The sequence below is a fragment of the Corylus avellana genome, chromosome 5 (assembly GCF_965113065.1).
Source record: "Corylus avellana chromosome 5, dhCorAvel1.hap1.2, whole genome shotgun sequence".
Lineage (NCBI taxonomy): Eukaryota > Viridiplantae > Streptophyta > Magnoliopsida > Fagales > Betulaceae > Corylus > Corylus avellana.
The window spans coordinates 22,442,116-22,458,597 of NC_142494.1; the positions used below are offsets into that span (position 1 = coordinate 22,442,116).

Sequence of the window (16,482 nt, forward strand, 5' to 3'; positions counted from 1 at the left end):
ACACACAAATAGATAGAATAAACTTTTGTCTAGTTTGTGGTCCTTCGTTGCAGTACTTAATGAAACACGGAAAACGGTTTAGTACAAATAAACAAACTTTTGTCTAGTTTGTGGTCCTTTGTTGCAGTACTTAATGAAACATGGAAAACAGGTTAGTACAAATAATTAAGCCTCAGATTAAGGGTGTAGGATTCTCTCTGGTCCAAAAATAGACCGAAAAATATTTATTTTATGGCTAGAATTTCTTCTTAAAAGTGCTAAAGCTACAAATAGGACACGTGTCCTCTAACTAAAAATAATAATAAAATATTATTTTATATTTAAATAAAAATAAAAAATAAAATTATAAAATAGCGGTTTGGGGTGGCTCTGTGGCCCTTGAGGGTGGTCCGGCCACCCCCAATGGCCAAATCTAAAAAAAAAAAAAAAAAAAATTCCATTTGGTCGAAGCCACCCCAGGCCCAACGGGGGTGGTTCGGCCACTCCAAACAATTTTTTTTTTTTTTTTTTTTTTTTTTTTTAAGATTTGGCCCTTGGGCCATGGGGTGGCTTAGCCCCCAATTGGGGTGGTCCGGCCACCCCACAACCACCCCTTAATATTTTAATTTTTAATTTTTAATTTTTATTTAAATATAAAATAATATTTTATTATTATTTTTTATTAATTGATAAGTGTCTTATTTGTGGCTTTAAGATTTTTAAGAAGAAATCTTAACCATGAACTGAATATTCTCCCGTCCATTTTGGACTGAAGAGAATCCTTCTTCTCGGATTAAGTCGGTAATCAAAACAACGAATGGTTACGAATTTAGATGTCTATTTTCCCAATAAATGTGGCATACGAAAGACATTTATGGATTGTGACGTGATTTTCTTAGGCATCTAAGGTATAATATTAAAGACAAAAATATTATGGTCTGGTCCATGTAACTTGGGGAGAATCTTTTGCAAGATATGTTGATTTGAGTAGCATTGCTCTATGTACTGTAGAGCTTGTTGGTTCATCAACGAATTCGTCTTAATATTTCTTTTCGTTACACCCAAGGAAATTTGATTAAAGAACTATGAAATCAGTCATTTTCAAGCCACCTGCCAAGAGAAGAAAATTAATAAAGAATAAGGCAAACTTTTCAACTTCAACGCAACAGTACATAGGAGTTTTCAACAATTGAACCTTCAAAAGCCAACCAGCTTTCCCACTTTCTATCAGAGCTTTCGACCAAACAGGGCTTTCTTGAACTCAGAGCCTGTGTGTGTGTCAAAGGAGTAGTTCCACCCTTCCAGGTTAGGATGGTCTGATCACCCATTTGTTCTGCCTTTTGGTTTTACTTTTTTTTTCTTAATTGATGATTCTTTTGTTGTTGTTGTTGTTGATGGTGTGTGTGTGTTTTTTTGTTGCTTTCTGAGAATGACATCCATAAATTTGGGTGCTCATTGACTTTTAGTCTTCATATATATATATATATGCAAATCTGAAAAGAATTCTGATCGAAAGGAGATACTACTGTATCATAACAATGCATATATGTACTGCCTTTTGCAAATATGAATAGAATATTTGCCAAAGATTGGTAAAAAGAAAAATTGATCAGTTACATTACTGGTCAATGTTTGAGGCTCTTTTGTCGATGGTCATATCCAGATTCTGCTAAAATTGGATGGATTCATCTTTATTCAGTTAACTTCAGGGGAAGCCCAAAAGAAAATAAAGAAAAAGAAGAAACAAAAAGTTGTAATGAAATCAATTTATCTTGTTTACCTTGGAGAAGATTTTTGATGATAGTAATGTAAACAAAGCCAAGGAAAAAGATCAGGCAGTTCATGCCATGTTTCATGTTTTGAAGGATATGTGCACAAGTAAGGCATGTCAAATTTTTGCTCCACATGTTTGATCATAGTCTTAGTCCATGGAATGTCAATGTTTTTAGTCTGGGAAACATTGTGGACCAAAAAAGCAATGCAATGAGTTCTGTGGCATATGATCTGTTCCTATTTAGTTTTCTTCTATTCTGTACTTGCCAAGTTTCTGGTATAAATTCTGAGAGAGAGGGAGAGGGGGTGCATGTTGGTCTGTTAATGGTTGGAAGATGATGTCATATACATTGTTGTTTTCCTACCTAGTCCTATAAAAATTTGTTGCTGTCCAATTTCTATATATGGATTTTTAAGCTGCCATATCGACTCATATCCTACCAATTTTTCTCATATTTCTTAGTCAAGATGGAAAATGGTTTCAAACAAGAAGGTGAAACGGAGCATTCTTCCAGTTTTCCGCAACACAAGGTATGGTATTTGATGATGCATAACACAAACATACTACACACGTACATCAACACTGTTCAATCAATCATGCAGTGAATCGAATGTGCAACTTCCGTTCTCACATGATGTCATGAGGTTATCTCAAAGCATTCCGATCGACATTTTGTTGACTTGTTTAATTTGTCTATTCTTAATCAGTGTTCAGGCAGTATAACCATAACAGTAATGACTATAAAATGTTATTCTCCACAGCATTTCTATATTGTGTTGGGAATCATGATTTGATCAACCTAGAATTCTTTCTACTGTTACTTTAATTTTCGTTCTATTATTAGGTTGACCCCGGAAAACCAGCTCAACTGACTTGGCAGCGGAAGTTAAATTGTCAGGGAAATGTGCCTTCAGAGTTCACAGTGGGGTTTCAAGAGAAAATGCTTCTGGTATGTCTGTAAACGGTAACCAATTTTTCACCTTCCAAAAATTTATAAACAAGATGTTGCCCAACTATAAGCTGAAAGTTGGGCTTGCGACACAAGTGACAGAACAGATTAAGAGCTGAGATTCGAAGCATTAATGTTGCCTTCGGAAAAGATATCTTTGAATCAATTTTGAAATTTCTTTCTGTCAGAATGGACCGTATGGTTACAGCAAGAAAAAATGGAGAAGCATTTGCTACATCTTTGATGCCCATAAATGACCTAAGCATGCTTAACTCACAGTGAGAGTTCTCAAAATGAAAAGAGTTGGTGTCAATAAAGTTATGGCAGTTTGAAGTAAAGGTGATCTTGGCATGCATGAGTCACACTCTGAAAAGGAAGACATTGGCAGCTTAATCAGATTGGAAATGATCTAATTCATTTGGTTAACCATTGCCTTTTAGATTACTGTTTAAAGGATCCCATAATCTTTACCAATATTATAATCTGGTTTTTTGAAGGCTCCAATGGGCATTCGACTATGGCGTTATTCCAAGGAAGAAGCGGCAAAAGGAAGGGTAATACATCTCACCTAAAATTATTTCTCCTTTTTCTACTTTGGTGAATTGCTTCATCATTTAAATATTGCATTCAGCTCCTTTCTTTTCTCTTCTCTCTTTTCTTTTTTCCCCCCTTTCTTACAAGCTCTTGTCCTTCTCTCAGATGCCAATATTTGATTTTTTCAATAGGCGCAACTTCACGTTCCAGCATGGTGTTCCTTTAGGTGGTATTGGGTAGGTATTTCAAATTTAAAAACTGAAAACAGACTTATGCTGATTGGTCATAGTGGACTGGACATTTTTTTTATATAATGGATCAGAATTTTCTTAAGCTATTATCGTGTGAAACGAATTGCAACTATCTAGTAGTAAGTAGTTCAAGCATATCTGAAAACTTTGAGCTATATTGGTCGCCACACCATAACACTCTGAGGCAGAGTACTCAAGAGTAAGCTCTATGGCTGGAACCTTCCCACAGCAGGTTGGTTAGAAAGAATGTGACTCTACAAAGAGATGTGTCTCCGACTTCTCATCGACTAACTGTTGTTCTTATGATTATGTCTAATTGGTACCTCTTGGTACATTATAAATACACCCAATCACTCCCCTTTCATTTAATTCAATTCACATGTAACCTCAAACTAAGTTCTCACTGACAAATGTTTCTAACCATCTTGCTGTGTGAGACCCAGTCTAATGACAGTCACATAGCCAACCCCTCACACATCCCTGAGACCAATAAAAGCACTATTATGGTGATATCTTTAGGTACCGTTCTTATGTTTAAAAGCATGAATTCTAGTGCAGGAAGCATTGGAAGAAGCTACAAAGGCGAGTTTCAACGTTTTCAGCTGTTCCCTGGACGCTGTGAAGAAAACCCAGTTTTAGCAAATCAATTTTCTGTGAGTTTACATATGCTGAAGCCATATCTCTTACTTATGCCCTAGGCAGTGGGAAACTGCTCTATCACCACAACAAGTGTTCACACACACACACACACACACATATATACATGGGTGAAACTGAACATTGGTATCAACGTAAAAAGGAGAAGAGGAATTCATTTTAGAGCTCCATCACAGTTCTAAGAAACTGCCTAGAGAAGTGCTACTAGATATTGTACATTCTTAGCCGGTAATTTGGTCACTTGGAAAAGTAAGAAGCAAATAGTAGTGATACGATCTAGCCCCAAAGCAAAATGCAGAGCAATGGCTCATGCTGCTAGTGAGTTGACGTGGTTACAACATTTTCTCCAAGAAATTGAATTCTCAACTCCTACTCTTATCCAATTGTTTTGGGATAATTAGGTTTCTCCACATATTGCCTGAAGTTGATTGTCATTTTATTCGAGATAATATACTCAGTGAAATATATCTATAACATTCGTGAAGTTTGTAGACCAAGTTAGCTGACATGTGTACAAAATCCTTGTATCTTTATTTGTTCAAAGCTGGGCTTATAGCCTTATATAACTTTGTTAGAAGAATATGTTGGGGTTAAAAGAATAAGTTGGTTACAGGATTTTGTTACAGGGATATTTTGGACATTATATTAAATATTACAACATATATAGATTGTGAGATGAGAGAGGCATGGCATGAACGTATCCTCATCTTTCACTATTTTCTCTCCGTGCAAATCCTACAACATGTATCAATCCATTTGCACCTAGGTATTATTTGTGTATGTGTCTTCATCCATATTTTTTGGTGAAGGGACAGGAACTTTTCTTTGCAGTTTAAGACCATGCTTTCAAATGTCATTTTGAACTAAATTTGTTGACCTTTTTGGGCTGAGAAGAATAAAAATATTAAAAATTAATCTTTACAATACCTTTTGAAGCAATTATTGATCTCTAGATTTCCCTTACACATAGGTTTTTGTTTCACGCCCCAACGGTAAAAAATTTTCAACTGTGTTATGCACTGGGAGCCCAGAGGTATCCAAGTAAGTCAACATATCATGCACTATCTGAGTTTCTAAAACCCCTGAGGGAAAAATAAAATTTTGATTTGTGAATCATTATGCAGAGAAGGAAATGCTTCTGGGACTGAAACTTGGGATTGGAATTTGAATGGCGAGAAGTGTACTTACGATGCTTTGTTTCCAAAGGCTTGGACAACCTATGAGGGTATCAAATTTACTACCTCTGCGAAATAGTTCAAACTTGTGATATCCTTGACAAATTTCTAAATTTTGTATTTATTTATCTAAGCAGGTGAACCTGACCCAGAACTTAAAATTGTTTGTCGCCAAATTTCACCTTTTATTCCCCACAATTATAAGGAGAGCAGTTTCCCTGTATCAGTATTTACATTTACGGTAGGAAAGGAAGTCTGAGAAATTTCATTTTTATTAGAATTTCTTACCTTTAGAATGCCTAAGCTCTAAGTGGTTGCTTTATACCTTTTTCAGCTATCTAATAAAGGAAGAACTTCTGCAGATGTCACCCTGCTCTTTACATGGGCTGTAAGTGAAGAATTTCCTGCTGCATATTCCATTTGACCTTTTTTTTAGGTGCTTTCTTTTAGTAGGTTCTGTTTTCCATAGAAGTTGAATAGGGCAAAGTTCTTTGATATTTTGAAGAAGAAGTCTGAGTCGTTAAGCTGACACCATTACATAATGTAACATATTTTTGTGATACTCACAACCATCATAAATGATATTTATATTATATTTAAATTTCCAGACTGAATTCAAATGTCTTCGAAACTATTTTCTTTGCCCTTCCCCTCAATATGCATTAATTATTTCTCACTGCATATTTCCCCACCTAATCTTGGGATTCTCCAGACCGTACTATAAATTGTGTGTCATTTTTTTATGTAGAACATGATTCAAAAGGCCTGTAGTTAATCACTATAGATTTTTCTTACAACTTTCTATAGTCTTTGTAATGTAGGGAGTACTCAACCAGTTATAAAATTGGCATGTCTCATGAAAATTGTTGATGCATCTTACCTGAACTTCCTATGCTTGACTTTTCAGAATTCCATAGGTGGGATCTCTGGATTTTCTGGGGATCACTTCAACTCAAAGATGGTGTAAGGACATAATACTGGACTTACATTAATGTCTGAGTTTTAATTATAAGTTGCTTTTGTATAAAATGGGATTTTGTTCTTCTGGCATAGGAAACTTCCTACTCTAATACACACCCATTATTTAGTGCTATTCTACTTAAATTTTAATTTGTTTTAATTATTTATTTATTTACCAATATTGAACTCCTACCAGGACAAAAGATGGAGTACGTGGAGTGCTTTTACACCACAAGTAAGTGTTTCCATTGATTTGAGAAGCTAGTTTTGCTCTATGCTTTCATAAGTGGAATTTTCCCTTCTATACGACCGACATCATAGCTGGATGTGTTATTTCTAAAGCAAAGTATGAATTTTCAGGACTGCAAATGAGCTACCTCCGGTTACTTTTGCTATAGCGGCTGAGGAAACGGGTGATGTTCATGTCTCTGAGTGTCCTTGCTTTTTGATTTCTGGTGATTCCCAGGGTATCACGGCTAAAGATATGTGGCATGAAATTAAAAAGGTTAGCTGACCTTATCATTTTGGCATTAATGTGAAACAGAAAGCGACATACAGATATCATGCTGACATAAAATTTGTTTTAGGATCTCCTTTTTCTTGTTAGCTTGATGTGCAGCCAGCCAGAAGAGTACTTAAAGAGTTATATTTTTATTGTTCATAACCACTCGATATTGCTGCAAGTTTTTATCAGTATGAAAGCAAAGATTCAAGTGTTTCTGTCAGATACAACTGTCCAAATTTGTAACCATTATCTCAGTACAAGAAGTATGCATACATTTCTGACCTTCAACAGGGGTTTAGTCTAAATTGAATTGGATTTGGATATCGAGCATTATTGACATGCGAATTTTTGTTTCAATAATGTTGCTTCAGTACTATTTCTCTTTAAAAAAGGTTCAAATGTATATTAAATATTATAGAGGCTACCTGTGGTCATACTAAAATTTTGTGTAACTCTCACTTTCTATATCATATCTTTACCTCATCAGAGCTGTTGTTGCTAAATAGTATTACATAATGTGTATAGTATTAGCTAATGAGAAATGTGTAAGATGGAATGTGGTTCCTTTCCTGTAAAAGCTTCTATTAGGTTCCTAAGCACATCAAGACATGGATGGGTTATTTGTCATTCCAGAAGAGACCAGGGGGCACTTTGTAATATGCCATTTTCCTTCAATTGAAGTGAGAGAGAAATTATTTTTCCTTGATGTGGTTTTTGTGATTTTTTAACCTTGAAAACCAAAGATTACATGTACTAGAGAGCAGAGAGACGTGTATGATTTTCCATGAACACAGATCTACTATAGGCTAAAATTCAATTTCAGCATGATCATAACATTTATGTTCTCCAATAATAATTGGTCCCATTACTTTAATTCTTATAGCATGGGTCATTTGACAACCTTGGCCGCTATCAAACTCCAATGACTTCAAAACCAGGATCATCTATTGGAGCAGCCATAGCAGCCACTATGACAATTCCTTCTGATTCTACCCGTACTGTCAGTTTTTCATTGGCATGGGACTGCCCAGAACTGAGATTTGGTCAAAAGACTTACCACAAGTGAGTTATCTCAGGCCCCAAACACTTATGTAAAATGCTAGTCCCTAAGGGATACTGACCTTGTGTAACAAAATATTTTAATACCAGGCGCTACAGCAGATTTTATGGCACTCATGGGGATGCTGCAGCAAGCATTGTGCGTGATGCTATTCTTGGTATGTCTACATAGTTTCATTAATATGCTTAACATAAATATGCATTCTGTAGGGAACATCTTACCTTTCTGCTGATGTAATTAGAGTTTTTTTGTTTTTCGGGAAAATACAAAGGCTTTGTTTGACCTTTTATTATGAAAATAGTCTTTGAAGTTCATGAAACATTAAATTCTCTTTTGTGGGAATATTCACTAACCAATAGTATTTTGCCGTTGCCATTAAGAAACAGAGTATATCTCTTCCCTGGAAATGTCTGATACAGATTATGTTGCGGATATTGCAAAAAAAAAAAAAAAGACAATGGTAGTGTATTTTTCAGTGAAGTGAACACCTTTACTCTTCTTTTTAACTAGAGCATGCCCATTGGGAATCCCAGATTGAAGCATGGCAAAGACCAATTCTCGAAGACAAAAGGCTTCCTGAATGGTGAGACCAAATGAAACTTGTGCTAAAAAATGAATAAAAAATCTTCCCACCTTTTGACAAATTCTAAATAATTAGAGGTTCTTCTCCAGGTACCCAATCACTCTCTTCAATGAGCTCTATTATCTCAATGGAGGGGGGACAATTTGGACAGGTATTTGTGGAGCTTAAAATGTATTTGAGGAAATCTGCTTTAATATTTTTATGGAAGTTCACATTTTATTCTGCAGATGGATCACCTCCAATGCAAAGTTTAGGAATCATTGGCAAGAGGAAGTTTTCCCTTGATAGGTCCAGAACAGATCTTAAGAATGCGGTTGATATGTCCTCTCAAAATGACACTGCTGTTGTTATCCTTGAAAGGATGGCATCCATACTTGAGCAAATCGATACTCCAGTAGCATCAAATTCTGCTTTTGGGCCGTATTTGCTCCAGAACGGAGAAGAAAATATTGGCCAGTTTCTTTATTCTGAAGGAATGGAATACCTCATGTGGAACACTTATGATGTCCACTTCTACTCATCTTTTGCACTACTCATGTTATTCCCAAAACTTGAACTTAGCATCCAAAGAGACTTTGCAGCAGCAGTATTGATGCATGATCCTGATAGGATGAAGACTATGTTTGATGGAAAGTGGGTTACACGAAAGGTTCTTGGTGCTGTTCCCCATGATATTGGGCTCAATGACCCTTGGTTTGAAGTAAATTCTTATAATTTGCATAATACAGATAGGTGGAAGGACTTGAATTCTAAGTTTGTTCTCCAAGTTTACAGGGATATGGTTGCTACCGGTGACAAAAATTTTGCACAAGCTGTTTGGCCCTCAGTCTATGTTGCGATGGCTTATATGGATCAGTTTGATAAGGATGGAGATGGGATGATTGAGAATGAAGGTTTCCCTGATCAGACTTATGATATATGGTCTGCTAGTGGTGTGAGTGCATATTCTGGGGGGCTTTGGGTGGCAGCCCTCCAGGCTGCTTCAGCCATGGCAACCGAAGTAGGCGATAAAGCATCTGCAAATTACTTTTGGGTTAAGTATCAAAAGGCAAAAGCTGTATATGACACGTTATGGAATGGTTCTTACTTTAATTATGACAACAGTGGTGGTGTTTCGAGTGCATCTATTCAGGCTGATCAATTGGCTGGACAATGGTGAGTACATTATCTTATATGTGAAGCAAGCTTATACAGAAACATAAAGGAAAAATATCATACTGGTGATTGCATGATATGTGTGAGCTGTGGTATTAGCTATATGATTGGTATCACAGGGTAATTTCAACCCTAAACTAAATAGAACACAGATTATTGTTTCTCTGATGATTCTCTTTGTAGATGAGGACTTACATATATAGTGTAGCATGGCAATGGCATTTATTGGCTGTTTTTTTAGGAAGGTGAATGTTGGGAGGATTTCCTGCAATGTTCACTTTCCATGTGTGCTGAGTGTGTTGTCTTGCCTTATTTGTTGCCTTGGTGGTTAATGAATATGTTAGGAAGAGAAGCACCAAGGGAATCAACAAAGAGTAAGCTAATGGCATTTATTGCCTTATCCTTCACATGCTCTATAGACCATTCCTCTCACTGCTCCCCCCCACTTGACTGCATCTTGCACACCCCGACCTGTTATTCCTATTGGCATCATTGATGGTCCGTCTAAATCTTTGTAGTCACTTATTTCTAATTTTGGTTCAGTTTGTCAGTTTTTTATATTGCTTTTCTATCTTTATCCCAATCTTTCTTCTTAATCAACTAATAAGCTCAGCTTGCTACGATTATAATTATGATTTATGAACCTTTATGTTTGCTCATATTCTGCTTTATAAATCATGGCTAATCCACCACTGGCCTCGTGCTCTGATGTGATCTATTTTATGGAGAAGTTTTGATGGTTCGAAGCCCTTGACTGTTGGCTCGAACAATTACCACATGGTTTACAGATCATCTTCAAGGTTGACCAAAGAGCTCATAGCTTGTTTTACTTACCATTAAATTTGGTGGGAATCTTTTCTCTGGTTTTCAAGAAAAGTGTCCAGGAATAATAACTGCTACTTCCATTACTGTTGTGCTTGTAGCCTTAGTTTATTAAAGAGAACTTTCCACTACTTATAAATGTCAGAGAGAGATATCATCTCCACTGGTATAAGACTGACTATACCAACCCCATTCAAATCATGTGAACTTTTCAATGGCATGTATTGCCTGATCCATTTTGAGGAGTTGTCTGGTCTTTCTCCCAACCCGGGGAAGAGCAGTTTATTTACTTGTGGTGTTGACAACAATACTAAGGATTCTTTGTTGGGAGTCCAGGGGTTCAAAGAGGGGTCTCTTCCCGTGAGGTACATTGGGGTCTTCTCTTTCATAATCAAAACCAACAGGGCTGCAAATATGTGTCTCCTTCAAATGTTATGGACTTCACTACAAAATTATTGCATAAGTATGATCAAATTCAATGCTCATTCCAGCTAAAAAATATGTTACACCAAGAAGTGAATCATTATCACAGTTTTCTTTTTCTTTTTTTGAACGATTGTGATATCAGCTTCTTTGAAATTAGGCATGGACTTATTATTACCTAACATTATAGGTATGCTATAGCATGTGGTCTTTCTCCAATTGCCGACGAAGACAAGGTAAGGAGAGCACTTGAGAAGGTCTATAATTTCAATGTCTTAAAGGTGAAGGGAGGGATGCGTGGGGCAGTGAATGGGATGCTGCCTGATGGAAGGGTTGATACGTCAGTATTGCAATCAAGAGAAATATGGGCTGGAGTTACATATGCTGTTGCTGCTGCAATGATTCAGGAAGAAATGGTGGAAATGGCATTTCAGACTGCAGTAGGTGTCCATGAAATAGCCTGGTCCCAACAAGGTTCTGGGTAAGTTAAGTTTTCTTCTTGAGTTGCTAACTCGTTCCTGATATAAAGTAGGAATTTTTGCTTCTGCTCTATCTACTCAACATTATATAAAGTTTTGTGGGAAACTAGTATTTGGAATGAGAAAATCAAAAGAAAATGTGAAAAAATAAAATCCCCCATCTTTCTTTCCTCCACCCATCAATTTTTCAGTACCAATTAGAAACTTGATAACGCAATAGAAAGGACAATCCTAGCATACCTCAGATTCCCATTCAGACGCCCACTTGGGCTGTAAAACCCATGGTAATCCTGCTTCTTGGGAAAGGAAGATTTTTATCTCTTTTGCAAAGTAATTCCAACCTCAATGGTTCATTCTATTTAACAAAAGATACCCATGATTAGTAGTTCTTCTTAATGGAAAAAGAATGTGTACCTGCCAAGGAAAGTAGTATTAATGCATTTTTCATTTAGACAAGCCATTGTCTCTTTGTACACAACCAATAATTTGGAATTTTTTGCTACATCTTAAAATACTATCAGATGGTCCGATATCTTTATATGTTTAATGTCTACTTTATGAAGCTATAGATGGTAACAGCATGGAGTCTATAGCACTTGAGAAGTAAATTTTGGTCTGGAGTATGCAAAAGGCAGTTTTGTAGGACAGAATTTCACAGCAATAGCAGAGCTGAATCAGCTGATAAAACAGCTTGTTTAATATCCTTTTCCAATACTGTAAATCAAACTGACAAGTTATTCTATACATATATTACTTTTAATCAAAGCTTTTTCTTATGTTCATATTATCCTTCGAAGTTAAACATGGCAAAAATGTGGTTACAGTATTACTTGTGATTCAATATATAGTCTTATTCTCAACATAGAAATCAATTATAAGATACATAAATCAATGATGCTCATATTACTACCTAGAACATAAATTCTAGGCAAGAACACTGCAGAGATTGGATCTAAATCTGTTCCTTCCTTATCCTCAATCTATGGATCTCCCATTTGCAGTTGACTTACACTTATTTCTGGTCACAGTTTTTCTTTTCAAACACCAGAAGCCTGGACCACCACCGACGAGTACAGATCTCTCGGTTACATGCGGCCGCTGGCCATATGGGCAATGCAGTGGGCGCTGACAAAGCCAAAGCTCTTTAAACCAGAGCTCATACATGAAGAAGTAAGTGAGCATGGCCATGCATATTCTGGGCACCATGCAGGGTTTGCACAAGTTGCACGCCTTCTAAAGTTGCCCAAGGAGGAAGATGCTAAGAGTTTGCTACAAGTTATTTATGATTTCACTTGCAGGAGATTCTCATTCTAATTGCAGAAAATATTTCCCAACTCGAGATTTGATTAAAAGTGGTGATTATATATTAATACAAAACTGATTGGGGTGTGTATATCAAAAGGTTATAGATATGTAATTATGATCAAAGAATGATGAGAGAGGCTGATTTCAAGTGGAGAAAGAAAGGAAGTTGTATCAGACGAATATTTATGGTGTATGTTGTTGGATTTTATTGGAAGCATTTTTTGGATTTTGTTGAATCTGTAAATAAATAAAAAAATTTTAAAAATTAATTTTCTGTCAAATCATCAAGTTAGTTGTATACAAGTAGTATAGCAGTCTATTAAATAATATTACACTTAAGAATAATGTTGTATACTCAATTCTCATCACACTTTCATACAACTGGATTGATATGACAGTGCCTATAAGCTCTTGCATCAGCCTTTATTAAAAAAGAGAAAAAAAAAAAATCTAAGGATTGACTAGCATTGGAACATTAACCCAATTGTTATTTAATAGTTAACCACCCTTTAGATAAGCACTTGTTAAAAAAAATAATTAAGAGCTGTATTTCACTACCATATCAGTACATCATCAACTGTCCTAAAGGAATAGTTCAATCGGCTGGAAACTACACCTCATGAAATGAAGGTTACTAGTTTGAATCCCTTTTCTTGTGCGGACATGTAAAAAAAAAAAATATATATATATATATATATATATATATATATACATCATCAACTTTTATATAAGTTTTATAACAATATATTAAATAACATTACTCATAATTTTTGAACCTTATATAATACACAACACTCCCACAAAATTTTGGGAGAATTTAAAGCTTTTTCATTAATTTGCAAGTCGTGTCTATGTTCAACTCGAGTACTCGACATACAACAAGTTAATATATTACACTTGTTTAAATTGAAAATTTTAAATTTTAAATCACTCAAATTTTCAATTTAGCGGTTCATCTCTACGCGACATGAAACTAGTAAAGACATAATTTTGTTATTTAATTATTTAAGTTGTTTGACTTTCCACACATGTTGCCTTTTCTTCTTTGCTCCATGCAGTACTTCCTTCCTCGCTTGATTTCTCCTCTGATCAATCTACTTGCTCCTGGAAGTTTAATTAACACCCATTAGCACTTACAAGTTTAATTAACACCCATTGGCCAAAGCTGGCTAGACCACTAGGCGAGTGAGAAGCTCGCTTAGGGCCCCCGGACTAATAAGGCCCCAAAAAAAAAAAATTATTTTGCCCAATTTTTTTTTTTTTTTGTAATTTAAGGCCCTTCTTTTTTTTCTTTTTTTTTAATAAAAACTTAAGGTCTCTAATCATAATAAGTAATTTAAAAAATGTCTCAATTTAATAAGGTCCCAATATAATAAGCTCATGGTAAAATAAGACCAATTAACCAAGAAAAACAAATATCTTTATACTTAAAAAAAGCCTATCTACCTATGTATCCGAAATTATTTGATATTGAAAGATCATTTTAACCCTACTTAACCACTCATTTTCTTTCCTTTCTTTTTCTTTTTGTCTTTTCTTCTCTACTGCCGACGGCCTCTCCTCTTATCTTCTTTTTTCTCTTTCCTTAGTTTCACTCAAAACAGAATGTGATGGAGAGAAAATAAGTGAGAGAGAGAGAAACATGTGAATCAATGAGGTAAGGATTCATAAAAAATAAAATTGATTTTTTTTTTTTTTTGTAATGTTTATTTCTGTGCTTGATTTTTCTTGTGGGTTTTGTATGAATTTTTGTCAATTTTTTTGGTGAGTTTTGTTTGAAAAAGGTGTATCAAAGAGGTAAGAATTTATTAAAAAAAAATTGATTTTTTTTATTGTTGTGTTTATTTTTGTAAGGATTAATAAAAATGAATACTCTAAATATAATAATAATATTAAAATAAATATTATTTAATTAATATATAAATATTAAAAAAAAAAAATAAGTCCCCATTTTAAAGTATCGCGACCCCAAAAAAACATAGAGCCGGCTCTGCTCACAGCAGTGTCATTCTTATGTGCACATCAAAGGGGAAAGCAAGAAACTCACAGTAAAGGCACTAAATAATACTTCTTACTTGCCACGCTACCGATATGTCCAATCTGTTGGTCCCAGGAAAGTGAGAGATATCAAGCGCAACGCAGTGAAGATAACCATAGGGTGAAAGATAACTATCTGATGTAGTTTGCAAGAGGCAGAACCTCTGATTCTCTAAATGGAAAAGGCGAGGAAGTGAGGGACAGCATTCATCATCAACCAACGAAATTTCGAGACCCTTAAGAGCATCTCTAGCAGTAAGAGGTACTACTTAGCTAAAAAGTATAATTCTCTATTTTAGCTACTCATTTTTTAATACCAACTCTAACACATTCTTTATATCATTCTCTAGCCGCACATCCAAGTCTAAATCGCAAGCAAGATGATCTCATTATTTATGCGAGTGCTTGTGACCCAGTAGAAAGTATTATGTAGAGTAACCGTCCTTTGAAAATCCTCTGTAAGGTAGTCACGGTGGATGATGCGCTCAGCAGGCTCAAGCATTTCCCAATATTGATGCTGCACATTATATGTAAAAAACGTTGCAGTGTATGAACGCAAAGCAGGGAAAGCTACAACAATCCTGTTTGAATTCTCAAGAGCTGCAGAAATTAGTGTACATCTTCTCGAATCATAGGCAGTACGAGGTAAGGCTTCATAGGGATAGGGAGGATCAGGTAAGGCTTCCCATTGTGCATTATTATCGGCCGGATCAAAAACCTCACCCCACCAGGTGATACGCGAAATATGGCTACCCCATAAATTTTCTAGGTGACCAGAAAAAACATAAATCTTCCCGTCAAGAACAACATGGCGAGAGCGGAATCTGGGAGAAATCATCGGAGAAACAGTGTCCCAGCTGTATGCGCAACGGGAGGGGTAGCGTCTAATTTGGAGACGTCGCGGAGACAGAGTGGAAACGACCGCCCACCAAAACAGTACACGATGGAGCCTAGGGCTTCAAAGCCCTCGGACACGGGTAGTGAGCCATCCCAAAACGAAGTGATCGGGTTCAAGGCAGGGTTAGCCATCCCGGAAGAGTCAACAAGATAATTAACGCTGTACCACTCATATGCGATGGTCCATACTCGATCCGACGACCCCTCCAGACTCACACAGAAGACGAAGATGTAATTACGAGGGTATTTTCGATTGCATCTGATGTACATGAATCCAGAATGGGCATGTGGAGAGCTCAATTTCATCAAGGGCCAGATGAGGAGACCAAGGTTGCAAAAGAAGGAGAGACCCACATATATTCCAAGGCCCTTGTTGTAGTATACGTCCACATGAGCTTGGAGTTGGAGAGGCACTGTGATAAGGAATTTATTTGGTGCTAGCACTTCCAAAGAAAGTGGAGCAGCAAAATCCCAGACAGATATCATTGTAGCCCGAACAAGTTGAGAGTCCAGTGGTTTAAGTGCGGCAAGTTTACCTATAAGAGCAAACCCCTCCTGGTGTGTGTGGTGGGGCTTCCGGATAATTCCAACCAAGGGCTGCAATTTCGTCTATTAGTGCTTGTAGAGAAGGATCCATTAGGTAATAGATATGGTTAAAACAGAGAAAAAGTATGGAAGTGAGGATATCGATGATGGTGGATAGTGCTCTGAACAGGGTACTATTATGGCTTGATAGACAAAAGTCTGGAGGAAGGAGAGGGCAGAGGCAGGGAGTTATATAGGGAGAAAAAGGGAGGGAACGGTAAGATTTAATTGATACGAGAGAAAAAAAATATATATATATATATTTTGTATAAAAAAATGAAAAAATTTATTTTGTAATGATTTTTTTATTTAAATAATAAAAAAAAAATTTATTAATGTGATGTAAAAAGTA

General features: G+C 36.1%; 1 protein-coding gene and 1 pseudogene across 2 annotated transcripts; one reads left to right on the top strand and one right to left on the bottom strand.

Annotated features, from left to right (window-relative positions):
- Nucleotides 1-1,142: 1,142 nt before the first annotated feature.
- On the top strand, nt 1,143-12,840 carry LOC132180902 (uncharacterized). Of its 2 annotated transcripts, none has more exons than XM_059593890.2 (20): nt 1,143-1,284; nt 2,216-2,283; nt 2,598-2,702; nt 3,200-3,256; nt 3,402-3,472; nt 4,041-4,140; nt 5,115-5,185; nt 5,269-5,369; nt 5,457-5,560; nt 5,654-5,707; nt 6,227-6,282; nt 6,476-6,514; nt 6,640-6,784; nt 7,668-7,846; nt 7,934-8,001; nt 8,355-8,427; nt 8,517-8,578; nt 8,655-9,582; nt 11,018-11,308; nt 12,335-12,840. In XM_059593890.2, exons 2-20 carry the CDS (start codon nt 2,221-2,223, stop codon nt 12,618-12,620), a joined length of 2,853 nt encoding a protein of 950 aa, XP_059449873.2. In that variant the 5' UTR covers nt 1,143-1,284; nt 2,216-2,220; the 3' UTR covers nt 12,621-12,840. The 2 variants fall into 2 exon arrangements, with proteins under 2 accessions (XP_059449873.2, XP_059449876.2); XM_059593893.2 differs by having other exon boundaries at nt 2,221-2,283.
- A 2,107-nt stretch (nt 12,841-14,947) lies between these two features.
- On the bottom strand, nt 14,948-16,031 carry LOC148585932 (uncharacterized; annotated as a pseudogene).
- Between the last annotated feature and the right edge of the window lie 451 nt (nt 16,032-16,482).